Source organism: Chlamydotis macqueenii, chromosome 1, assembly GCF_036417535.1.
Source record: "Chlamydotis macqueenii isolate bChlMac1 chromosome 1, bChlMac1.mat, whole genome shotgun sequence".
Lineage (NCBI taxonomy): Eukaryota > Metazoa > Chordata > Aves > Otidiformes > Otididae > Chlamydotis > Chlamydotis macqueenii.
The window spans coordinates 142,478,726-142,505,062 of record NC_141556.1 but is presented as its reverse complement, the minus strand read 5'-3'; the positions used below and the strand labels follow the sequence as shown (position 1 = coordinate 142,505,062).

Sequence of the window (26,337 nt, the reverse complement as noted above, 5' to 3'; positions counted from 1 at the left end):
TTTTACTATTCTCTAGGAATGACTGTCTAAGTATCTTTCCTAAAAAATATCTGAAGCTCTGGAATAAAAATTTTAATTTTAACAGCTAATGGAGGATGTCTATATTGCACTGGCTATAAATTTTCTGACTCTGTGGTACAGTTAATGCATTTGCAGTACAAAATCACATAGACACTTACATAAGCAAGACTTTTAGTCATCACTTTCAAAAATGTCCTTCCAATCAGCTTGCTCTTCCTTTTCTTGAAAGAGTTGTTTAACTTTTCTATGAATTTCCCTGTTGCTGCATAAGCAACACTGAAACAAAAGGTTGCGTAAGTTCTCTGTCTTTCAAATCCTTTGCTTTCTCAGCTTCAAAGAGCCACATCAAAATATCTTGCTGCAGAACAAACACCAACTGGATTTTCTTTCAGCATTCAACAGATATCACATTCTGCCAACTGCCCAGAAGAATATGGGGAAATGCTGCCAAACTCCTCCTTGACATGCAACAGAGCCCATTAATACTGAGGTAGCTTTATGGGTATGTTGCAAATTTTTTTTTGCTTGATTTCTTTAAAGCCACTTTCACATCAAACCAAAGGGTGCTGTAAAAGGCTGATATATAACATTTGAGGCAAGATCATACTGTTAAAACATATTATTCAGTTGTCTGAGTTTTGTCTCTTAAAGCTATAACACTTAGATGCTCCCAGTTCCTCCCCATTCCCTTGAGTTCACGGCTGAGGACAGTCCTCCCACTGAGTGCCATGGTAGCAGAAGCGGCATCTCAGCCAGGATGTAAACTTTGAAAACAATTCTGATTTGACTGATTTCAATCCAAGATGTGGAATAACTTCACAGTTGTGGGTTTAATCAAAATTAAGAGGAAGTACAGACTTTTCTAACTGCCTCTTTTACCTCTTGTTTTTAATCTACACCATATTAGCTGTGCTACCTGTTTTAGTCTGAGGGGTGGGAACCCACTGAGACTTTTCTGATGTGGAGATCTTCTCCAGTACCTGGGTGTTCAAATTCTTTGTTTAGTTGATTGTGATCTACACCTTCTGCAAAATAGCATGCAAGAGACATGAGACATTTGCACGCATTGCGATACCATGAGCGATAACTCTCCTCTCAACCATCTGTTAGACCCTTTGTTTACTGCTCCTTCTTGTACTGAAGTTCAAATATTTTGGAATGAATGGGGTAAAAATTGCACAAGAAACTCCCCAACTCAGCTTTAGTTTTTTTATGAACATCTGCAGAAAATGATAGGAAAGAAAAACATCTGTTTCCAGTGGCTTTATTGTATTGTGCCTTTCTAGTGACTCATACACAAACCTGAAGCTAGGCTGTTTGGGGCATTGTCTCCTTTTTTATTATCTAAAAAGCCCTGGGCAAACTCAATACATAAAGGTAAGATATTCAGCGGTGGAGTAAGTATTAGTAGGCCCGCAGTAAGCCTGCTTTAGCTTCACAACTTCTGGAAGAAGAATCTTTTGGGCAGAAATGAAGATTGAGGACTTGGTTAAATAATGACAGAGAAATCCCAAAACATGTCCATTTTCTAGTGGTAACACCATTGCTCATGGCAAGATGTACTGCAAAGGAGAGGCAGGCTTTTGTCTGTATCTGTTAGTTTCATCTGGTCTATGACAATTTAATGCACTGAAAATGTGGTGGTTTGCCTAGCAGATCAGTGTGTCTTGTTCTGCTGTCCTGGTCTCTGTTTCATTTGGTTATCCAAGAGATGTTGGGCAATGCCTATGTGGCCTGGTAAGTGGTTGTGGTGTCCTTCTGCCTCTATGAATGGATTTAAGTGGTGGTAGAATTAGTATTTGAAAATCCACACTTTAAGAATTTCAGGTGAAAAGCATTGTTTATTGTTATCATTGGCCAAATATAGCTGTGAAGTTTAGGCCTCCTTGTGCATGCAGAATTGAAATTTTCCTTTCATTTCACCATTTTACCCTCCCCTCACCCTCTCCCTGCTTAACCTTATAGCTCAGCGGTTAGAGGGCTCACAGGATGTGTAAAACTCAGACTCTTATTACTCTTTTTAGTAAGAAGGACCTCCTATAGTAGTTGAAAACCACGGTGCATTTGTATATGCAGTTCTTGCCCTTCGTTTGAAGTTCGACTCTTTCACAAAAATAAAATTCTTCCAGCCGGGCTGGCTCAGAGGGGTAAGAGGATGTATGGCTTTGCAGCCCAGAGATGCAGATGCCCACCAAAAGGGGGGCTGATCCTTCTTCCATGGACCTCATCACACAAAAGAGTCAGTGGACAAAGCAGAGCTGATTGTGCTGAGGTACAGCAGTGTAGGTAATACACGTCCCTCTCCATCTTACTATCAGCAACTTTAAGCTCTTCCCCAGTTATAAGAGGCATGTCTGAGCTTCTGTGCAAGTGACAGATATTAGGAGTATCTCATCCTTTAAGGTGATTGTGCTGAAATGTTTCCTCTTATTTATATAACTACCTAGCAGTGCAGAGAGCTGATGCTAGGATATAACTTCCTCTGTCTTTCGACCTTACAAGACCTATTGCCCACAATTTATCAACCCATCTTGTTTTCTTATTAAAAAGCTGAAACTGATTATACTCTTCCCTTTAGTAACCTTCCAAGAACACAGCCATAGAGGCTACTTTGTAATAGAAGTCTTTTGCAGAGTAATGTAGAGCAGGAAAACATTTAGCAAAAAAAAATCAGTGATCCTTGGGCATATTAGTACAAGGAAAATCAGAGAGGAAGAAAGCAAAATAGAGCCATGAGAGAAAATGTGTTCCTCTCCTACTATGTATAATATTATATAATTAAGATAATTAAGGATATTCCTTTGGTCCCTCTTCTAGTAACATTTTCAGCCTGCCTGTATATATACGGGGAGAATTTTTTTAATATGGTGCATCTTGTTTCTTTCTCACACTTATCCTCTAAGATTATGAAATCAGAAGCTCCAGCCACAGAGCAGGTAGACATAAATCCTGTCACTCATCTCAAGGATTTTGATTTGGAAAAGAAATGGTGTTATTTCACTAGGAAACACACAGGCTCCTTCAATCTGCAGCCCGTGACAGAACGTCCCCTGCGAGACTGAAGGGCACAAAGGAAAGCCAGGCTCTGCCTCTGTCTGCTCCCCTGGCCCTGCTGCACCCAGGTGAGGAGCAGACAGGAACGTGAAACTGCTGCAGCTTCTCCTGTTGCAAATTTGGGGCTTCCCTCCAGGGCTGCCATGTGGCAAGCGTGGATGCTCATAGAAAGCAGGTGTACGCTCAGGGCGAGCGTAGACTTGCTGTTTCCCACCCGCAAAACCTTGAGACAGGAGTTTCCAGCAAGAAACTGAGCAGAAGCGAGCCCTACAAGTGACACTAATTCAGCTCCCAAATTGTAAGAGTTAGGAGATATCTCCAAGAGAGGATGAGTTATTTTTGCATTTCTTCTCTTATTGCATAATACTGTTCCTTTGGCCACTAAATTAGTCAGTGATAGATGTTAAGTTAGATACTCAGTGACAGAAGGTCAGTGAGGGCCATGTTTTCTTTTCCCACGGAAAATGCTGCCTATTTGACCTCAGTATTTTGATAGGTTTAGACCTGTGTGTGATTGGATCTAGTCCAGTCTTTCAAGCATTCAGTGAGTGTGACCCTCCATTTTTGTCTTTGCAGCTCACGTGGCTTTCAGAAAGAGGAAAAAAAAAAAACCAAACTATGTTTTGCGTGGCTCAGTTCAGTGACTGTAAAAATGTGAGCCACCAAAAAAGCAAGGATGATTTTGAAAGCTTTTGTGAATACACTGTAAGAAACTTCTAGCTTCATTGCAAAAAAAAAAAAACACCCAACTATTTTCTGCTCAAAATTATGCCTTTGACAATTGCTCAAAAAACATATTTCCAAATAAATTGAAAAACACTAATGTAATTTAAATAATAAACAATGAAAATAAGGGAAAGCAGAAGTTGCAAGACAGACTTCAGTAAGTTCGGTTATTTATTTTAAAAAAAAAGTTATTTCCTCCTATTCTTCCTTTCACTGAAAATCAGACATCAAACACAAAGCAGACTATAGATGGTCAATCTGTGAATGTAAATTGGATCAGCACTGGTATAGCTAGCACACAAATTGCATGAAGAATAAATACACAATCTGTTTGTTCTGTTGTTGAGAAAATAGAGCTCAATTAGTCTAGACTACTGTATGATGCACAGTTTCTACCTTTCTGTGGAATATAATTAGGAACAAGATGTAGCGTGAGGGACTCATACGTTTGAAGAACGTGACAACTTCTGATAAACAAGAGGGAAGATGTGAAAGTTGCCATGTACCCTTCTCGCTGTGGGGAGTTGAACAGGCCTTTTCCTGTCTGGCTGTTTGATTTTCTCATTTGTAGCCAGACTTGCATGAATCACTGCAAGCCTGCTCTGACTGATGGATTGGATGGCTGTGTGACCATCTGGGAAATGGGAAAGGAGAGGGAGAGGGAGAAGGAGAGGGAGAAGGGAGAGGAGAGGTTCGGAGAAGAGAGGTTCAGAGAGGTTCGGAGAGGAGAGGTTCGGAGAGGTTCGGAGAGGTTCGGAGAGGAGAGGAGAGGTTCGGAGAGGAGAGGAGAGGAGAGGAGAGGAGAGGAGAGGAGAGGAGAGGAGAGGGAACAGAAGAAAAAGTGGTCACAAAATGATGAAAAACACACAGGGTCTACATCTCACCAGAGACAGGCTGTGGCAGGTGCCAGGAGGGCAGAGCTCAGGGACATGCTTGGGTTCCCCCAGCACCCCCAACACCCACAAGCAATGAGTGTTGCTAATCTGATATGTGTCCTGTTTTGCCATGTTTGGTAGAATCATCATCAGTATTTGGGAAAGGACCTTTCCTGTTGCTTAAATCATGTTATTCATCATTCAGTTGACATTTTTCTAGAGTTCCCCAAGAATGGAAGTTTTTTTTTTTTGGGGAAAAAAAAGGCTTTGTTTTGAATTTCAACAATTGACTATGTTTTATTGTCTTCATAAGGGGATTTTTATAAATAAATACTTGAGATATGTGGATGTTTTATTTGTTTTATTTCTAGTCTGTTATATACAATGTGAATATGGTTGTATGCATACACAAAAAGGACCTTTATGTCTATAAAACACAATAAAAGAGATTATAGTTAGTACTAAAAATTTAAATGACTGTAACAGTTCAGGAACACTGCTTAAACAGCACACTTGAATGTGACTTTCTTATTTTTATTTTCCATAATAAAATTTCAGGAAATCATACTGAAATATTTTGAATTCAGACAGAAGAGTATTTGCTCAACAGAAAGTGGTTTAATTAAGGTATCTAGCTAGCTCAGTAGACAACCGTATGTATACATGGTTCAAACATGAAGTAACTAAGCAATACATTCTGGGCCATACTTCTCACTTTATTGTCTGAATCATTACTGAACAGGTTGGTTCTTATGTTTTAAATCACTGTAACTTCTTTGGTTCTCATGCAATAATGCCAAGTTAGATAAGAAGAGCTGAGCTGAGCTAGATTCTGCAACTCATATTAATTTAAAATCCATTTCATTCTTATGGTGCTATTGAAACTTTGCATGGTTAGTTTTATAAAAAATTTCCAGAAATGTGGAGTGTACAAAAGGCCCCCCCAAAGCTTGCCCACATCTGTTTTAGATTAAAAAAAAGGCAGAAATGGTTTGAAGATTACGGGAAATCCTTTGTTAGCATGTTAATCTTGTTAGTGAACAACAAAATCTGAGGTAATGTCAAGAAAAACTTGGAGAATGTGCCTGAATTACCCTTCTAGTTAAGTTTCCCAGTTATTGTCCAGGAAATGTCTGGATTTTTCCTTGTACAGCAAACTAGGTAACCTAGAAACAGATTTTTACACCTAATGATCCATATAGATGTTTATTATTCCCAAGGAGATCTAGAGTTGAAGTTTTTTAAGCAGTGAATTAAAAATATTTTACTAATCACTATAATTATCTGATATGTGCAATTTCCAACTTACACTATAAGTTATCCAGTGAAAGTATGCAATTGACAAAGCTTAGTCAGCTGATGATAAAGTCATTTGATGACTGACTGATATCCAGGCAAATAACTGGAGCTTATTCAACATATAATCACAGTGTATCTACAAGACATTACCCATATCACAGATACTTTTAGCACTTAAACTTTTTTTACAAAATTTGCTTTCAAATAGCACGTAACCTAAGTGATACAAGGAAACTCAGAATAGGAAGATTTTTTTTTTCCTGAGGTCTAATTGCATAGTATATTGCATTTAAAATTAAACATATTTTTTAAAGTTCATATGTTTAGAAAACTTTAGAACATAGTTTGAGAACAAAAGGCTGTAATATGCAATATGAATAAGTACTGGTTTGGGTCTGCAGCTGCTGATTGCTCTAAAACCCAGTTTGAAATAAATGCAACTCAGTTAAATAGAAATGCTCTTCAAAATGAATCTCAGCGTTCTAAAAGAAGTTGCTTAGTCATGCAAAGACTGTAAGATTCTGAGGACCTGACCTCAGAGGAGGCCTGTGAAGCGCCACTGTTCTAGAGGAAGCTGCCTACACAGCACTACTTGCAGGATAAAATGTGGCTAAACACTGTACATCCTCACTCTTCTAGTCTTAGACATGGGGCTTATTCTTTGTCTTTATAAAACCTTTGATGGGTGCCATGCAGCACAAAGTTTCACACTGGGAGAAGTAGCTTACAAAAGCTTCTAGGTCCTTCTAATCTAAGTAGGGCTTGTAAAGCAGTGTTCTGTCACTGTGAAAACCAGCAGTATATGGTCTGGTCTTTGTGAGATGAAGATCGTTAGCAGAAAAAATCTCTTTATTTTCTCTCTTTGTTTAGGAAGAATAATAGTTTAGTTTGCACTGCCCTACATACTCCATAAGCGCAAGGACTGAGACTCGTCTCTGTGAACATGTATCATGGAGGAGCTCTTCTTCTCTCCTGTCCATAGCAGGAGAACGGGGCTCAGTTTAGTCTTAGAGATAAAACCCAATTAGAACAACAACTCCAAACTCTATAAATTATCAGAAGTTTTTTTCGAACACTGAGCCTGCCCAGGTGATCAGAAGTGCTGGGAAAGTACAGATCCGAAACCAAGTAACAGAGCCTAGTGTCTTTCTTAATGTGAATCTACTCATGACAAATGTTTCTATTCAGCCACTCCCCTAAACTCATTGGGATCCTTTATGTAATCTCCTAACACCTTCTGCATTATGCAGATTTTATAACATCACATACATGTCATCATTCATTAAAATTTGGAAGCCAGCAAAAGAAGCTCTAGTGTTGGATGTTGGCATCAGGCAGGCAATCTGAGCTGCTTTGGGGTCATTACTTTCAGCTGCTCCTGAGAAAGTGAAGATTTTTTCCCGAGGCCCCTGTTTGTCGCTGCTCTTCTCGTCTTCTTGATGGCTTTCTGCCTCAATAATGCACTCTGGCTCTTCGTATTCTAGCTTGGTCTGCACCACTGCCTGATCAGTTTTGTCTATCCATTCCTAGGAAAATGAAAATGTTGATGTTGACAGGGACTGAGATATCCATCAAAACAAACCTGCCTCTACAGACGCTCATGTTCCTTTAGTAATGGCATCTTTCTAGGATAAGCCACAATGGAGAAGATGAAAAGGAAGCAATATAGACAAGGAGCACGTAAGATAGGCCAGAAGAAAGGCAGAATGGCAGGAAAGCAGACAGGATTCCACAAACGCATACAAACTCCTACTTATTATTGAGACCGCATTAAATACATTTAATCAGGGCCTTTAGAAAACCTTGGATGTGTAAAATACCTGGTGTTCCCTCCTTGCTAGACTCATGCATTCTTTGACCCAAGCCTTGTCTTAATCTAAATTAAGACTGAACTTACAGCGAGATTTAGGCAACATAACATTTCTGTATTAAAGTTGCAGTATTAATTTGCATTTGTATCTTTTTTCTTCAGTTTCAGTTATCCTATATACAGAAAGTTTTTGGTTTGTCACTGAAACATTATTACTGCTCTTTGATATTGTCATTGAGTTTGGAAATGTAAATATTTGACCTGTCTCCACTCAGAGGAAACTTAGTAGTAATTAAGATAAAGACAGCTCAATTAATACAGAAAAATACATTGCATATGTGATAAAGACAACTCAATTAATACAGAAAAATACATTGCATATGTGATGTCACTGACTCAAGAAGCAGTAAGAAAACAAAAACAAAAGCTATGTTCTATTCATTTGACAGCCTTTTTGTGTCTAAAGGTTTAGTGATCATACACCTCTGTGGCTAAGAGAGGATGCTTCCTACTGTGACTGATGCCTCCAAAGGCGTAAGTGATGGCATCACTGGTTCAGCACTAAGTCTCACAGTACTTCACAAACACAAAGGGCAAGATCAGGCTGAAGCAAGCTCCCTCAGCTGTCATGTGCAGGAATGGATGGAAACACCACAATGGCATCTCACTAGATATTTTACCTCTGGTCACCCTTCAGTTCTTCTCTGATAATTTTTCTGTAGCAAATGTATTTTCACAGGGCCAAACAAGCACTGCACTGATTGTATGAGCTCTGGTATTTGTTTTATCAATCCTCCTGGTGCTGTTGCGCAAAGGGAAGAGCTTTTCTCTTGGGTTAGAGAGTGCTTGTGGTAATGTCTGTGCAGAACAAGTATCAGTAGCTACTTTCAAATTATTTTCAACACTGTAGAGTTTACAGCCTTGCTGGGAAGAGAATATTTACCTGGAAGTTTCCATTATGATCACTGAAGAGATCAGCAAATATGTATTTTGGATCTGGTATAGCAGGTATGACTGACTTCTGAAGTCTGCAGACAGGAAAGAAAAATACAAATCCATTATTGTTACACTGTAGTCATTCATATGAAAATCTACTTCAGCACAGTTCTGTAGCCACAGCTATTTTAAATTTTTTTTCAGCACAATTCTGTAGCCACAAATATGTTTTACATGACAGTCCTCTAAGGCCTGATTTCTTTTAAATGGGTTCTAAAGTAAAAAAACCATCATAGCGGTATGATAACGCCATCAGGCCAAGAGTGATTTTCCTGCTGGATTTTCAACCAACCCCATCCTAGCAAAATCTGGACTCTGTACAAACTTCCAGCTAGTCAGCAAGTGCCATCCTACTCCATGCAGCAGGCAGAGCTTTATGTTCCTTGGCCACATTCCCCACACAGGGAAGAAGGTGCAGCAACCAGCTGTATTGGCTGACTTAGTGAACTCAAATGTAAACTTGAAATATAGATGTATAGGAGAAAAAACACAATTTGTGATGTAAGATTATCAGAGTCCCACATACTTTCAGCTGTGAAAATACTACATTTTTGGCGCTTTTTTCTTGTTTGTTGTTTGGTGGTTTGGGTTTTTTTTTTTAAATTGTAGATTCTAAACATAAGCATAATCATTCAACTGTAAATTCAAATATTGATGTAGTCTTATTAAAGTTGAATGCACTCAAGCTTACTTCAGACGACTGCAAACTGATATTGAGTCTGATGAAAGTTGCACAAAAGAATGTCAGTTTAGAAGAAATAACCAAAATAATTAGCTTCTCAAGATTTAACTAGATTTCTAAAAAAGAGACGAAATTAAGTAGAAGAGACAGAATTTTATCCTGAAACATTGTCTTTTATCAGAATTGTCCTGATTTTGATAATTAAAGACCTTAGTTTTTGGAAGGCCAGGATGTATTATCCCTCAAATAGTAATTAAGCTACTGACTTCTACATCTTCATGATGATTTCATTTATTGGATCAGAATTTTGAGTGCTAGAAGACTTGATCCTGAATGATAGCTTTATTTTCATGACATAGTTATTTAGTAGTAACCAATAAAATTATATTTACCTCTGCCATTTACACAGAAGAATCAAGAGGATAAGCATCACTAGAAGTACTGCAAGCAAACAACTCAAAATAACTACCGTGTTTGACAGAGATTTTTTATCATCATCACATGAATCTAGGAATAATCACAAAAAAAAAGTATGTAAAAAAATATTTTTTGCTTTAACAGTAAATATTGCAATCACACTAGAACCATTGACTTTTCTTAAAAAAAACCAAACAAACCAGAAAAGTTTCAAAGAACAATTAAAACAAGTTCAACTGTTCAAGTGAAATTGAAAGGAAAAGCCATCATTCCCCAAACCAACAAAAGAAAAGTATGCTTTTATTTATCTAAAATGACCTGGTACAGGACAAAGGAGTGGGCTTACAGGCAAAGAGGAAAGGCATTATGAATGAATCAAGTATTTCTTCTCATCTTCATCACATTGCATTGACAGTGATACAGCAACTTTGTGCTAAGATCTATACTACATACGCCTACTTACAATCACCAAAGCTGCAAGTGCAATTTTAGATGTAGCCTAAATGTCTTATTTCCCAAGATAGAACAAATAAACAAACAATATCTCCCCCATTCCAGCAAACAAAAAGCCAGGAAACCACAAGTGCTGATAACCCAGAAAGCAACTGGTGGCAGGATATTATCTAACACACAGGTATACTAAACTAATGCATTTGTGCACTTTCCGGATTTTTCAACCTTTTTCCTGCAGCCTTTGTAATATCACCTCAAAACTCTACCTCCGACTACTGACCTTCTGCTCTCTGGTTAAATACTATGCAAACTAAATAATTATTCATACAGGAGCAACTGTCCAGCCTGTTCCACCTGCCTGCTTTGTTCAGTTTGCCAGAAAGCTAAAAGAAAATTTGTGATCCCCAAGTAGGATAACTACAGTCTATGAAATTTATCAAGCACAGCTTTGTTCTTAGCTTCCTCTGATGTCAGATTTGGAGTCAATAATAACATAACATTAAAGTCCTGAAGTGAAGTGCTTGCCCCAGTGAAGGGACTGTGCCAATGCCACTTCTGATCTGGGGGCATGCACAGCAACTGAACCATTAACCTGTCTCCTCTGTGCTTTCTGTCCTTGCAGTTACCTGCTGGCAGCCTCTGTTCAAATGGTCCAGGTAGGGCTGTTAGGTGCTCACCTCTCAGAGGTGCGCAGGGAGATGTTGTCCCCCGTGATTTCTTAAGGGCTTTTGCCAGCCACACTTGAGGACATGCTTGCAGGCTCACAATTTGCATGTTGGAGGAGGCTTCTATGGAGGTCAGCACTGTGGCTACTACTAGTGCACAGGCTGCACATACCTGTGCTCCAGGCTTTCATTAGGTGAGCTAATAATCCATTGCATTTTAGAGAACTCAGATCTGGGTACACAGACATCTGGGTGTCTCATAGTTCTGATAAAGCCTCGTGGGCGGCATTTTGTGCTTGGCTGATATGATACAAATGTGCTGGGATGGAGGAGAGTCTTTTCTTTGCTGCAGCAAGTCTGTTTCTTGGTTTTGATAACCAGTAGAAATACTGTTTCCATCAAAGATGGAAATTGCATTAGGTTAAATTTATCTGTTTGGTGGGTAAGCAGTGCTGATACTGACTTTGCTTCCATTGCATCTCTTTTCCGCTGTCCTCCCTGTTTCAATCAATCCAGCTCATCTGAGTATCAGAATGCTATGATCTGTGGTCCTGTAGTTCAACTGGATGTGCTTTCAAAACAAACTGCCTTCAAAAATGGGGCATCAAGGATTTTCTTAGGGTTCAGGTATGATGTGCACATATCATATGTAGACATGCACCCTATGCATTGCATCACTGTCATTGGCGGACCCTAGAAATTATTATAACACAAATAATGACACTCTTAATTTTGCTGATTGTGACAGAAATTGATAGTGTTACAGGCCATCAGGAACAAAGTGGACAGGAGTTAAACATGAGCAATTAGACATCCACATGAACTTTCTTTGAGAATAGAAGATGGAACACAACAGTACAACATTAATTTGCTGCATGTTCCCAGCCTCTTTTGCAGTCATTCCTTCACCATTTGTACTTAGACATTATGTAAATGTAGCACAGCTGTTACCTAATAATGTTCCGTTCATCCAAAATGTTTCTGCTTCCCAGTCACTGCTGTAATGAACTACGTTGCAGTAGGGTACTAGCCTCTTCAGTCTGACCCGGAAAGAATAGCATTTCCTTGGATCAAAGCCTTGCTCTCCAACACTGCAACACTTGGAAGTTCTGGACTGAGAAGGAAGATGTATCATCATTACTTCTGGTTTTCAATATATTGCTTCAGAATGCTACACTCAGTCATAGTCACAACTAGGACAAGGGATAAGCCAATCCAAAACCTTAAAACTGAATTTTAACTTCTCTGAGTTTCAAAGAATACTGTGTCTTGAATGACTATTCATTATTTATATCCATTCCTCATTGTCTGATTTTGAGTTGAAGGCCATAACAATCATTACATAGTGCACTATGTTACAGTTGCATACTTAAAATATGCAAATACACTTCCATCCACAAAATATTTACGTGTTATATTTGACACTGGAAGGGTTTAAGTCAATGAAATGATACTTAGAAATACTTAATGATTAACTTGAGAATAAATAAAAGTTCTGTGTCTTCTCTTTTCTTTCACTCTAGGTAATGTTTTTTTTTTTTCTCCTTTTTTCTCTGTTCTTTTAACTCTACTCTGCTTTCTGCTTTTATCTTCCAAAACTCATCTACTTTGAAGGCATGACCTTTCCCTTAGGTTGTCCTCAGCTCTTTGGCTGGCAACTAGATATAACTCAAGAAGTAAATTATTTCTGGCATGGCAGGGATCTAGGATCCTAAAAATCTAGTTTTTCTGCTACCTATATTTGAAAATATAGGTTAGGAGCACAATTTCACGTTCTATGGAGATGCTATTTCCAGCGCCTTCCAATGCTGATTAAAAATATTCTGTCCAACTCACTTGCCACTCTTTGTCAAACTTGCTTTTGTATTGAATCTCAAGTATCAAGCACTTCACAGCTCTTTCTGGTTTATTAGAGCTTACAGTAACAGTGTCCTCTTTCCAGAAGAAGGTCACATTTTCTGGTCGATTGGGCTTTACTAAGAAGAAGAGAAAGAAATTATGCTATAGTTTCTTAAAAATAAGTACTCTGCAGTTAAAATTATTGCTATTCCTTCCTTGTCTGAAGGTTTCTCTGAGTAGTAAGAGAAAAAGGTGGGCTTTCTTCTTTGAGGACACACTTTTGCATCTGCAAAAAACACTGTGTGTCCACCTGTGCACAACTGAATCTACACCTCACTATTTTCAGATGGTCCAAAGAGTATGTAACGGTTTGATCTATGTAACTGGTTACTCTTCAGTAGTGGGAAACAAAGGGGAGAGAAGACCGTTACCTGCTTTCTCAGTCCTTCTAGTTGCCTTTTTGTATTGTGAAAATTCTGCCTTCCTAATTCAAAGATTCAAATCTAAACCTTTGTATTTGTGCTTTGAAATTCATTTTACTATCAGTGGGTGTTTAGTAGCCAAAAATCAAGGATCAGGTTGCAGCTTTCCATTATTTACCAGACATTGGTAAAATTATGAGATATAATGATAATAATAACAATAATATAATAAAAGTATTATCAAAATTAGATACCTTGACAGGTTTTTATTTAATTCCTTTTATTAAAACATTATTAAGAAATGCTGTCAATATATTTGGGATATATCTTTTTTTTTCAATTAATTCTGTATATTTTCTGCTTGATTTTTTATCAGAAAAAAAATCCCTCCACTTTAAATGTTGTAAATGTGTGCAATTTCAGAAGATTTTGATAAACTAATCTCACACCAGATGTGAAATACATATTTGGAGGCAGGAAGGATTTAACAAAAATAGGAGCATCATCTCTCTGCTAGTAGGAGGATGTCTCTTTTACACTGTCAGACTGTACTAGAGCCACTCAACTAATTTATATTGATGTCTGATGATGGTTTTATGACAGCTTCTTTGATAAGCAGTGGTTTGCTGCCTTGCGTCCCGTAGAAGACGGCAAAAGAACGGAAGGTTGAAAATATGAGAGAGATCACACATCCAGTACTAAGATAAGAAACTATCAACTTTTATTGGTTTTCCTGATACATATACTAAGCAGGCCTGCACTAGACTAAACACACCTATATATTTTAGTATTTTCATTCCAATCTTGAAACTGTGTTTTGGGACAAAACTGACCATCCCATGTAATCCCACTTAGCTGCAGCTGCACACAGATAGTAATTATTGATGACAGTCAGGGGTGAAAATCAACATGAAATAACTATAGTTTGGTTTTGGCACACACACTAATAACATTTTATACACCAATATAACTGATTTCTTCTCCATTTCTTCTAAGGACTACTTGAGAATCAGTGAAGACACTAAGACTACCAAAGTAGATGTGATTTAACATACTTACTATAAAAATCAGATTTTAGTCTTTTAGAAAAAAGCTCTTCACTTCCATTGCTGTTCCTGATAGAGATGGCAAGGGTGGGTCCTTCTGTCTTAAAAAGACATCCAGAATTATAATCTTGGTCTAATAAATAGGTGGGACATAGCTTCCAAACCTTGTGCTTGCCTTCATCAAATCTATAAATTAAATAATATTTGTGAATGGAACACTCTTACCAGTTAACACAAGTTAATTATTTTTGTTACTGTTCTTTCTTTTTTATTTTTTTTTCTTTTTCAAATGCTCCTACCATGACAAGTCTGTGTATGGAATTTCTTGAAATGGCAAATTTCGTAGTGATATGAGGGAATTCATTACCCAAACCTCACTGACTTTCCAGCCCTGACTTTTGATGCAGTCTGAAATTATCATTATGTTGTTGTTGTCTTCTAATAAGAGAATTGCTTTCTCAAACAGATGTTTTCATGATTGTACTGCTAAAAGTTCTTTCACATACACCACTCAGGAAGAAAAAGGAAGATCAAGTGCTAGAACTGTTTTTAACCAAAACATTAAATTTCTGTTAGTCATTAATGACATCAGTTAATAAGGAAAATATACTTACATATGTGGAAAAAAAACCCACTTTCAATAGTGTAATTAGCATTAGCATTTGGCACAGTGATGAAAGAGGAACAAATCTTTCATATAGTGCCTGTTGTGACTATTCAGCAGGCTTTCTGATTTGTACACTTCTGTAGCAGGTTGTGACTATAAACAGGTTTAATGCTGGATGATTAAGAAACGTAAAAAGCATTTTCAGATACAGTTCATAGAAGACTCAAATGGACTTAGATATTTCAGCCTCCCAAAGTAAATCCTTTAAGAAGAGAATAGGCATCAGCAATACTCACGTATAAGAAAATGACACATTCTCCCTGGGAAATAGTTCTCTTGCTGCCCATGTGATCTGCATCTTCTCATTATTGAAATTGATTATTGTGGTGTTGATAGCACCTTTCCAACCTGCCGAGGACATTGACAGAGAATGTGATTTCAGTAGTGAGTATGAGAAGCATCCCTGGACATTGACAGGCAATCAATATTTCAAAGATAGGTACGCAATAGACTCAAAAGATCATAAAATAAGAAGACATAAGAATATCTAAAATGCAAGGAAACAGAGTAAAATAACCCAGAGAGGCTGAAACTATAATTTCAAAATAGCAAAATGAACGCATCCACAGCAACAACAGAAAGCACCCCATGGTCCCTGGGTCGAAAGGTACACACTGGTTCATGTGCATGCAGTGCACAGGGCCTATACCTTGAGACCAGCTTTCCCCCAAAATGCCTGCTAAGGAAAACTGTTTGGGAACTAATGCCACATGGAGGCTATGTGTGAACTGTCAAATGTTTACTGTAAGAAACAACACACTAACACCACAGGTCAAGACCAGGTCAAGACTCATAGGAAGCCAGAGCACAGCAGCACAAATAGGTGTACTGTATGTTTGATCTATGTGGTTCTGATAAGTTCCACCTTACAGACAAACAAGATCTTTTAATGTTCTCTGACTGCACTCAGATATAATTTCCTTTCCTGGCCTTCTCCTCGTTACAGCTCTTACTAGGGATGTAGGTATTTTTATCCTGTGTCCATCACGATTCCACAATCAGACATGGAAGATAACTCTGACATTGAAAAATGAAGAAATTAAGAAGGCAGAAGGATTAGAAATCCATTCTATATCAAGGAGAAGGATAAATAAATTATTCTACACTCTAAAAGATGTGAAATTACGTTTAGCTGAATTAACAAAGAGGAAGAAAATGTATCCTGAATATCATCAATAAACCACTTGAGGGTAAAATTTGCAGGCTGCTGTCTCCAGACATGAAGTGTGTACTGTTAAAAACTTTTGCTGTAATATTCCTGCCTAGCAGGAGAACAGAGGATTTTGACTTTGATTGCTGCCTACATTTTATGCCACTCTGGAATTTTGAAGGGGTTTAAAGCAGAAAAATTTTGAAACAATTTTATTAGCTTTTTATCACATACAGTGACCATGAATGTTTATTGCAATCAGGCCTAACTGTCCTCAAGGTTGCTATCTTTTGCTGGGTAATCAACACTAGGAATGTGAGAAAGGCATGTGGAAACACTTAGGTTCAAATAACAGAGTTGCCTACTTTCATGGCTATGTCTCTGTGTCTAGATGTGTCATGACTTCTGCAATTAGAGTTAGTAAAATATTGTTGTATAGGTGTAACTGTGTTGTAACATCTTGTTCTGTCAAAATCATTCAAGAGACTGTTCTGACAGAAATCCAAGAGACACTGCATAGAGGTAGCAGCAGGTCCCTGCTACGTGATTCATGGAGCTCTGGTAAAAATTATTTCTGCTCTTACTCAAGAGAAGGACTTGAAACTAACCGCTCCAACTCCTAACTAATGGCTTCAGACTTGCTCTGTATAGTTTTCTCAAACTGAAAATCTCATGGGTTTTTCTGAAGAATAGAGAAGTCAGTACTATCACGCACTGAAGCAAAAACAGAACTTCAAAACCTCAAAAGCTATCATGAAATAAAATTTATCCACTCAATTTTACCCCTCTTACAACAGACTACCTAGCACGTGTTTCCTAACTCCTCAAGCCCTTTGTAAGTCCCCTCAGCAGGTCTAGGAGATGATCTTATCTTTAACTAAAGCCACTAAGAAATATGATGGCAAAGTGCCTAACAGTGGATTCTTGGTCTTAACACATTTTAATTTTTATGGAATAAATTCTAGCATTATTGTGCTGCGCAGTACACAATGTTATGCTTAGTGTTACTGAAATCCATATGACTGGACTTAGATTTTCTATAAAGATAATGTAATCATAGAATCATCAAATAGTTAGGGTTGGAAGGAATCTTCAAAGGTCATCTAGTCCAACCCCCCTGCAAGGAGCAGGAACATCTCCAACTAGATCAGGTTGCTCAGAGCCCCATCCAACCTGGCCTTGAATGTTTCCAGGGATGGGGCACCCACCACATCTCTGGTCAACCCGTTCCAGTGTTCTACCACCCTCATTGTAAAATATGTTTTCCTGATGTCTAATCTGAATCTACCTCCTTCTACTTTAAAACCATTACCCCTTTCTCACTTTGAGAAACAACTACTAATGTCCATGCTTCAATTATGAAAATAATAACAGAAGGAGCACTTGCTTCCTTAGTCACATATTTTCAAGGTTAATTAATTTCAAAAGTAATTTATGATGCTGTTTCTATGTGCACAATAGTTGGACACAATGACAGATGGCAAAATGCTATTTGTAGGGCATGTGTTTGAATCAATTTTTAATTCAAACATGAACAAAATTCTTCAGTTTAATCTCGGAAGGTGCCTTAACATCTCTGCAGAGAGCTGTGCACATATGTCTTCCTGTGCCTGACAAAAAGATTTCAAATAAGCACATTTCAATGTCCTAAGCAGAAAGGCATGCAGTCTCACCAGTAGGATGTAAAAAAGAGTGGGTGTCTCAGTGTCCTATCTCAGGCATAGCCAACTGACCCAGGTTGTGCCAGGACCCTTACCAAACGAAGAGTGCCAGCTCAAAAGCCTCACCTGGACTTGGGCACCTGGGTAGCCCCATTGGAATACATAGCAGTGATTTTTCCATTATTTGAGGGTAGCCTCAACACCCAGTGTTTATCCCATTGCTCTCTGGCTGTGAGGTTGCAGCAGTTGGCCTGGGATGTGAAAGATCTGCTTGCACTGATTTCTAGTGTTAAGCAAATGGTGCGGGATGGGTTTATCTGTCAGAGTTGTCTCAGGTTACTCAGTACTGTAGAGCTGCTAATATCTGAAGTCTGAATGGAACTGTAAAGCAAAGAGGTAAATTTACTGGTGAAGAGTAGGTGCTTGCAGATGTCAAATGATTGGTAAAGATTTTGAGGAATCTTGTGGAATTTGCTGTGAAAAATGATTCTAATCGCTCTGAAGTATTCAGTCAATTTGATCACAAGGGCTGTACAGATACAGAGAAAAGGGAGGAAGGGGAAGAAGGGAGTTTATAACCTCAATAGGCAACACCATTAAAAGAAGAGAAGAAAGGAGAGAAAAAGCTTTCTTTAATATCTCCAAGAGGAAAATACTGCCATGCTATGAACTTTATCCCTTCAAGTTCAGAGTGGTAAAATAATATTGTACTGCTTAGTCTTTCTGAATGAATTTTCTCTTACTAGGCAGTATGAATAACTTTTTTTTTTTAAATTGCGTTTATAGGGAAATCAGTGGAATTTAGGCAGATAACACTGGTTCATAAATTGTGAGAGAGAACACAGAGAATTTGCTCATGCAAATTTTTTGTAAATATCATCAGATAAAAACTATGGTACTGATCCTTAGATTGAATTTGCCTCTCAAATAGGTGATGCATGCTTGGGAAGCTCCTTGAACCTTTTTTCATGTATCCCACAACCCTGACACTGCCAGCAGAAACATAAAAGTAAATATTTAGATAAAGGGGTAACCCACCCTTCCATCTTCATATAGACCAACTCTTCAAATCCTTTTTCAGGTTGCCACATTTTCCTCAATTCCAAAGCAAAAAGGACACCAGCATCAAAACTCTGAATCACATAAAGTTCCTTTAAAATGGTGTTTGATCTCTTCAAACTTGCAGTGGGTTAGTCAAGGTGTGGTTGGCTCTAGACATGGTTAACAAGGAAACCACAGGGACTACACAGGATTTCCACACACTAAGGTGTGGACACTAAGTAAAACCTCATGGTTTGATCTGACTGACCTGTTTGGAAGGCAACAAAAGCCCCCAATTCATTTGAACCTTTGGACAATACTCATTATTCTATATTTTTCAGTTATATTGTGATAGCTCTGTACTACTTATTACAGGTCACAATTCAGAGATGCACACTAACTCTTGGGTTTGGCAATGCTTTTTTTTTTTTTTTGGATGACAGGGAAAATCAGTTTGACTCCAGTCCTGCAGTGGTTTATGGATGGACTTAACTTTACACACTCCAAGCAATCCACTTGACTTCGGTAGGATTACTCAGAGTGCATCAGCTTAGAAACACGTATACATTTTTCTAGGATCAGATCCTTTTTCTGAAAAAAAAAAATCTGCATATTATGAATTGGAATTCCAGGATTTTAACATTTAAATATAAACTGCAGCAACTGCAGTTATTTATGTACCAAAATGGAATGGAGTATGTTATTAAATACTTTTACAATAAGTAGAACCATTTAATAGAAATGGAATAGAAATTTTAATAAAATATTTGGTGATATATACATACTCTTTCCTTTGCTCTAGTTTTTTAAGATCTTCATCAGAAATCAGTCTTAACATAATTAACTAGCTATGTAGGACAGAAAAGACTTTACCAATTTTTTATTATTAAAGACTGTTCTTCCAGAGTGCTAGTCAGGGACATTTTAATGAGTTTTGTAGCCTTTTTGAATGTTATATGAGTTACGTTTTGTGTAAGTATTCAGTAACGATTTGTGTGCATCATTTCAAATTATAGCATGTATATGTTGGGTGATTCACATTTCAACAAGAAAAGATGCATAGCTTAAGTGAGGTTTTTAAAATTTGGATTAAAGTGACATCAAGTATAGTTTATCCACAATAAGGTATTTCCTTTGCCTTTAGCTGAAAAGATGTTTACTTTCCTTTTTCTTTTTTTTTCTTTTTTTTTTTTTTGAGCACCTGTACTTCTGGAGGCAGAATCATTCCTATCTTTTGTGGAATGGAAAGAGATGAGAGAAAGAGAATAGAAGGGACCATTTCTCTCCCTTTATAACGGAATTTTTACGAATCCTCCTGTAACACCATGGATCTTTCTCACCTAATGTGTCTTCTCTTCCACAGTAATTATTTAAAGCATTCTTCTATTCATGATCCTAGAGGCACACAATGAACCAAAGTAACACATTTATCATTATTCTTTGTATTATGATAATGGGTAGATAGAAAGGTCAAAGATATTATGAAGAGACAGTGCCCAGGCTAAAGAGAGGTGACAGCAACTTTCTGTCTGAGGATGGTCTGCTGGTCTAACTAGGTATGCAGTATGCTGCAGTGCTGTAGGACACATACTCATGTGCTGGAGCATGAACTTCAGAGAAAATTATCCAAGTCTACATCTTCAGTAAAGCCAGATGGAGGCTGGAGGGTTCCACAGAAGACTTTAACCTCACAGGCACTGCTGGGCACCTAGCTCTTCTCAGGAGAGAGAAGCATGGAAAATACCACTATGGTATGCAGGGAAAGTACTTTTACAGGGGAAAAAACCCAAATTTCCGTGGGCAGTAAATTATGCAGGCACAACCATGAGCAAGAATATGAGCAAGTACGTTCCACTTCCAAACTACTTTTCAAAGTTTATTACTGAGAAAAAATACTGTTGAAGGGGAACATTGTAAAAAGACTGAATGTCACGGAACAGACAAAAAAAAAAAAGAGAAAAAGGAGAGGCAGAATGTCAGTCTGCAAAGATAACAGAATGGAACATGCATGTACTGGAACAGTTGCGACCTCACTGAAACACAACAAAGAAGAAAAACCACTTTTGATTTCCTTATACTGATGAAACCTGATAAGCAACCACATGTTGAACTTCCACATATTGCAGCACATGTATAGAAACTACCGGAGAGCAAGATCCAGATCTAAGCCTACAGTCTTTAGTTACCCTTAATACTACTGATCTATGAGAACAGTTTCGTTTCATTAACAGGAACATATGTAGGCGAAAGTGCAACTCCTTGAGCACGAGACTGCTGAATTGAATGCACAGGTCAGAGACTGAATAGAAAACCTCTTTTCAATAAGAGGAATGCAAGTTAGAGTTTTTTATAGACATTCTGAGGCAAGGTATAATCCTTATAGCATAATTCTTAAAACCTGTCAAACTGAGTATTCTTTTTTTTTTGCAGAATATTGCCAACCATTGCTACGCCACACTGCACATCAAATAAGCACCACAACTGTAGTTTTCAACTTTTGTTCTGCGAAGTCATCACATCAGTACAGCAAGGCTATAGGTGATTGCCATCTTAGGGCAAGGAAGTCATGTCCCTCACAGGAAAGCCAGTGACTCATAGGAGCAATTAGCACTGGAGAATCAGCTGGTGCCACATTGTGGAAAATGATACTTACTGTACATATAGGAGAACAGAGAGGTGATTTATAGGTTGATAAGCTGAGGGCAAAACTTTAAAGTACTTCTTTCTCCTTATAAAATTAATGACAAGTAACTTGTGATAAATTAGCAAGAGTGAAGATTAGATTAGTGGCCTATCTTTTGGGCTTTGTGTTTGATTTCTGTAACAATACATTTATCTTTGGCACGCTGTAAATAATAGTACTGCAGACAAACATATGAAAGAGATGTTTTTATATTTAGGTAGCCAAGGTAGGTATTTAGATAACCAGTCTTTTAGGTCTTTATTCATTTTGCTCTTCAATAGTCTTTTTACCTTGACACTGTCTCAGGCACAAGATATTGCTTGTATTTTCCCAGAATACTAAGCGCTGAAGTCTTACGTAGAATCTGTTTTATCCACTTTTGTTCATGTGAAGGCTAGTCTTTTTTGGATGCATTCTACTCTGTTAGAGTCTATGCCTTAGACAGTAAGTAGTCTTGCTTAAATAATTGAATATTTCTCTCTCTAACAGTAGATACAAGCTTGGTGAGTGCTGTCTCAATTTTTAATTAGAAAACTTTCATGGAAATCTGATTTTTTTTTCTTTTTTTTTTTTTAGAAGCCACTTTCATCTCTGCTGGATATCAATTTCTGTTCTGTTGATTCTTTTCACCAAAAAGTACTGAATATTTTAGCACATGAGATAAAGTATGTACAGCAATATTACTAAGTAATATATCAGTTTCTTAAATAAATATCTGTGGACTTGAACTTACCAGAAGATTGCGACTGAGAAGCTACCACGTTGCCCAGCATGAAGATCACTGAACATGCTTGAAAGATGAATCTCATGGTTGGAATGACACAACAGGCTGTGAAGAGATGAGTAATCATAATCTCTGGACTTTACTGTTTGATCACTTTATACCAGAGGCTGGAGGGAACTGGAGGAAATGACTACAGGAAATAAAAAAATTGACATACCTCTAGCTATAAACAAATCAGAAATGCAGGACTTCGGAATGCATACCTCCTTCATACTATGTTAAAAAAATAATTAATTTCTCAGAATATGAGTATCTCCTTTGTCAGCACTTTGCCACGTCTGTCCCCAAATCACAGTCAGCAGTTGTGGACCCTTTTGTGACAGAGAGAGCTGAGCTGCCAGGGATAGGGAGGCTATTACACAAGAGCTAGCCCTAGGATGAATTTCCTCCTGTGTTACCTGCACACATCTATGCTGGTATGGCTTCCAAATATATAAATATACCTAACATTATATATATACACTATACCTGTACCCTATATATCTATTTACCTAAAATTATACATAGCCTGTTGCCCTTCTCCAGCAAGAGCTCAGGAAGAAAGCCCTGAGAGGCAAAGTGCTCTCTTCCCTGGGGTTGCTGGCTGCTCCCTTCATGTTCTGGTAAAGGTTTACTGTTTACTTTTCTAGGGACACGTGAAACAGTATTGAAACTGCCTTCTGGAGACCCCATTCCCTGAACTTCTCATTGCCTCAAGTTTCTCAAGGAGGGAGAGTGGAAGTTTTTCTGCTGCACGTGGTACTTAGGTAGGGAGCTGGATTGTGCCTGGGAATACACCCAGAAGTTCTGCCGTGGTTTCTGTTTATGATTATTTTCATTAATCTCAGAGCTTTCTCGGACATATTCACTGTCCTTTTTAACCCAGCAGTACTGTTTATCAGATAAGACCCTTATCAGCTTTGTCATATCATTGAAGTCTCCAGCCAGATGATGTGGTACCAGTTTTGATCTGGCTACTCACTTTTCTTGGGTTGGCTGCTTTCACTAGCTTATCCATTGTATGTTGCAGGAAGATCTATTCAAATCCCAGTGAGTCTTGGAAACCCCAGCACGGCTACCTGACACACATACAGTACTCCGTTAATGGTCTAGCCCCTGCTTTGATCAAGCTCCTTCAGGGAGACATTAGTTCCTGGAACTAAAATAACAAGCAGCACAGAACTGAAATACTTAACTAGGTCATAGGTGATAGCTAATGGAAAGCTAAAATCGCTCATGGTTTCCACAATCAGCATTGCAGGAGCCAGTTTGATAAACAAATGGAAGCAGAGAGCCAAAATTATCTGGTTCCCCAGAACAGGGCAACTTCCACATGTTCCTATTTGAGTTAAAAACACATTTTCCTTCCAGAATATGTGTCTTGTCTTCACTAGAGTGTGATGGAGATGAATTTGCCCCTGTCTACTTTTTATATAGGTAAAACACACTGAACCACAGGCCTCCTAAGACAGTTCATTCTTTGGGGGAAAGGGGTGTGGGGAGACAACGTGCAAATAAAAGGTATCTAAAATACCTTCTGGCTTATAATTATTCTGATTTTGAGACACTACATCTAAAACAATGTTCAATTCTCAAGTGACAACAGCACATTTTCACTTATCTTTTCCTCCTACCAGGTGTTTTGGTACCTCAAGTAATTGTCCCTGCCACCAGCATCTACTTCCTTTTGAGATACTGAGTGCCTCTTGAAGTCAAATAAAATTACTCCTTCTACTACTTTTGAAACCAAATCAAAGGTTGAGGTCCTGGGAAATAAAAAAAAAAAAAAAACCAACAATGATCGGGTCAAACAAACTGCTTCCATAAAGCTGATGCACTGTGGAGCTATTTTTGCTACTGCTGAGGGAAACGTCAGATTTGGCACTAGAGACATGTAGGCCCTGGGCACCTCCCACCTCCCCTCCATGCAGGCTGACACTAGCCCAGCCATCTGCCTCAGGTTCTGCTTTCTGGAAGCCAGTTCTGATTACCTGGTTTGATTTTTTCAAATATGAATGATCCCTGTCCGTGAACTGAAAAGCCGCCTGTGAACCATGGAATGTGTTCTCCTCCAGGTCTTTTTCTGCCTGCCTGCAGGAGTGTAGCTTGCCCACATCCTCTGGGTCATTGCTCCCATGAGGACAAGGATGGAGTGCTGTCACAATATGTTCCTTTTTCAGGGCTCAGGTGCGGTGCAGCATTGGCTTGTTTGGCCTGAGAAAACAAGATCCCTCCCTTCACACAGGAATGGAAAAAGCAAAGAGTGAGGGTGAGTTGAAAATTATCAGCCAAGCCTTGTGCTTTTTACTGTTAGTAGAGATAGTTGTTAATGAGATACCCAGAGAACAAGGGTGATGCAGGTGAAGCAAGTAAATCAAAAGAAACCCTTTTGACTTCATTTTGCACTTTGGATCAAACCACACCAGGAGCCCTTGACCCTCAGCCAACTCCTCCACCCATGAGAGCAGCTCTCAGAGGTGGCTTCATTTGCCAGCTGCAACCTTCAGCACCCTTACTGATTTTCATCAGCTTCCTTCCTCTTTTTTTTTATTGCACTTCCTATTATTTCATCTGTGGTGTAAAATGGGTCTTTGATCACCACGTAGTTCAGCAAAGCAAATCGTCTCAATTTATTTCTTCCTTCATCTAGAAGCTAAACAAACAATGGCCCGTGAGTAACTTCCATTTAATGTTGTTTACTTACTCACGGCCTTGGTAACAAACTCCACAGAAAGACCCACAAAATAGCAGAAATCATCTCTTTTTTTTCAGCAATGATCCCTTGTAATTTTTAGCATTAACACGAAGTGATTTCAGTTGCTTTGAGTAGGTGGGATAAAAGGAAGAATGACCCATTTATAGAAAACAGTGAGTCCCATCACTCCATGACAAATCAGCTTAGTCAACTTGAGTCAGTGCAGCCTCTTTTTTTCTGACAGGACAACCTGCTTCAGTTTTGCAATATTCTGCAAAATGCATGTGCAAGGACCTCTACTTTTTTTGGCCTATCTTCTACCCGTGGGCAAAGCTTAGAGAATTAATCCTCAAGGGTCTCTGGCATTCTTAAAACTCATGCTTTTGTCTAATCACTTCAAAGAGTGTCGCTTGTTGGTCTTCCCTCACACCATCATGACAGCATGTCTCAGACTTCTTTATGAATGACAGGAAAGCACTAGTGGGGAAAAAAACCCAAGCAAAGATGGCAGGGAGTCAGCGTGGGTGAGTAAGGAGCTCTTATAGGAAATCAGACATGAAAAAGAGGTGTACAAGAGATGGAAGATGGAAGCAGGAGCAGATGACCTAGCAGTATGAAGCTACTTTTTGACCTTGCAGGGACAGGGTTAGAAAAGTCAAGGCCAGCCAGGAGTTGAGTCTGTAAAGGGATGTGAAGAGCCACAAGAAAGGATCTATAAGTACATAAACAGCAAAAGGAAGACTAAGGAACACATGAGCCTGCTGCTGAATGAGGCAGAGGGCTTGGTGAAAAATGACAGAAAATGCTGAGGTACTCAATGCCTTATTTGCTTCAGTCTTTACTAGCAAGACCAGCTAGTCAAAAGTCCCAGGCGCCCAAGACTGAAAGGAAAGTCTGGAGTAAAGAAAACTCACCCTTAGCAGAGAAGGCCCTGATTAGTGAGCACTTTAACAAACTGAATGTACATAAATCCATTGGGCCTCACAGGACACATCCCTGAGTGCTGACAGAGTTGCCAGATGGGAGAGACTCCTGAGAACTGGAGGAAAGCAAACATCACTCCTATCTCCAAAAAGGGAAAGAAGGAGGATCAGGGAACTACAAACTGATCAGCCTCAACTTGATCCCTGGGAAGGCGATGGAGCAACTAACCCGGAAACCATACTATTTACTTTGACTTTAATAAGACCTTTGACATTGTCTCCAACAATATCCCGATAGACAAGCTGACAAAGTACTGGTTAGATAAGAGTTGATGTGGATTGAAAACTGGCTGAATTATCAGGCCCAGAGTGTTGTGACTCATTGCACAAAGTCCTGTTGGAGGCCAGAAAATAGAAGTGTACCTCAGGGGCTAAGACTGTGACCAATA

The 26,337-nt window shown here is 38.6% G+C and overlaps 1 protein-coding gene across 1 annotated transcript; it reads right to left on the bottom strand.

Moving 5' to 3' along the window:
• Positions 1–7,228: 7,228 nt before the first annotated feature.
• On the bottom strand, positions 7,229–25,940 carry CRLF2 (cytokine receptor like factor 2). Its single transcript, XM_010118894.2, has 9 exons — positions 25,880–25,940; positions 22,241–22,336; positions 15,209–15,320; positions 14,319–14,491; positions 12,835–12,974; positions 11,950–12,112; positions 9,856–9,970; positions 8,729–8,813; positions 7,229–7,501 (listed from the first exon to the last, which is right to left on the bottom strand). Exons 1-9 carry the CDS (start codon positions 25,938–25,940, stop codon positions 7,229–7,231), a joined length of 1,218 nt encoding a protein of 405 aa, XP_010117196.2.
• Between the last annotated feature and the right edge of the window lie 397 nt (positions 25,941–26,337).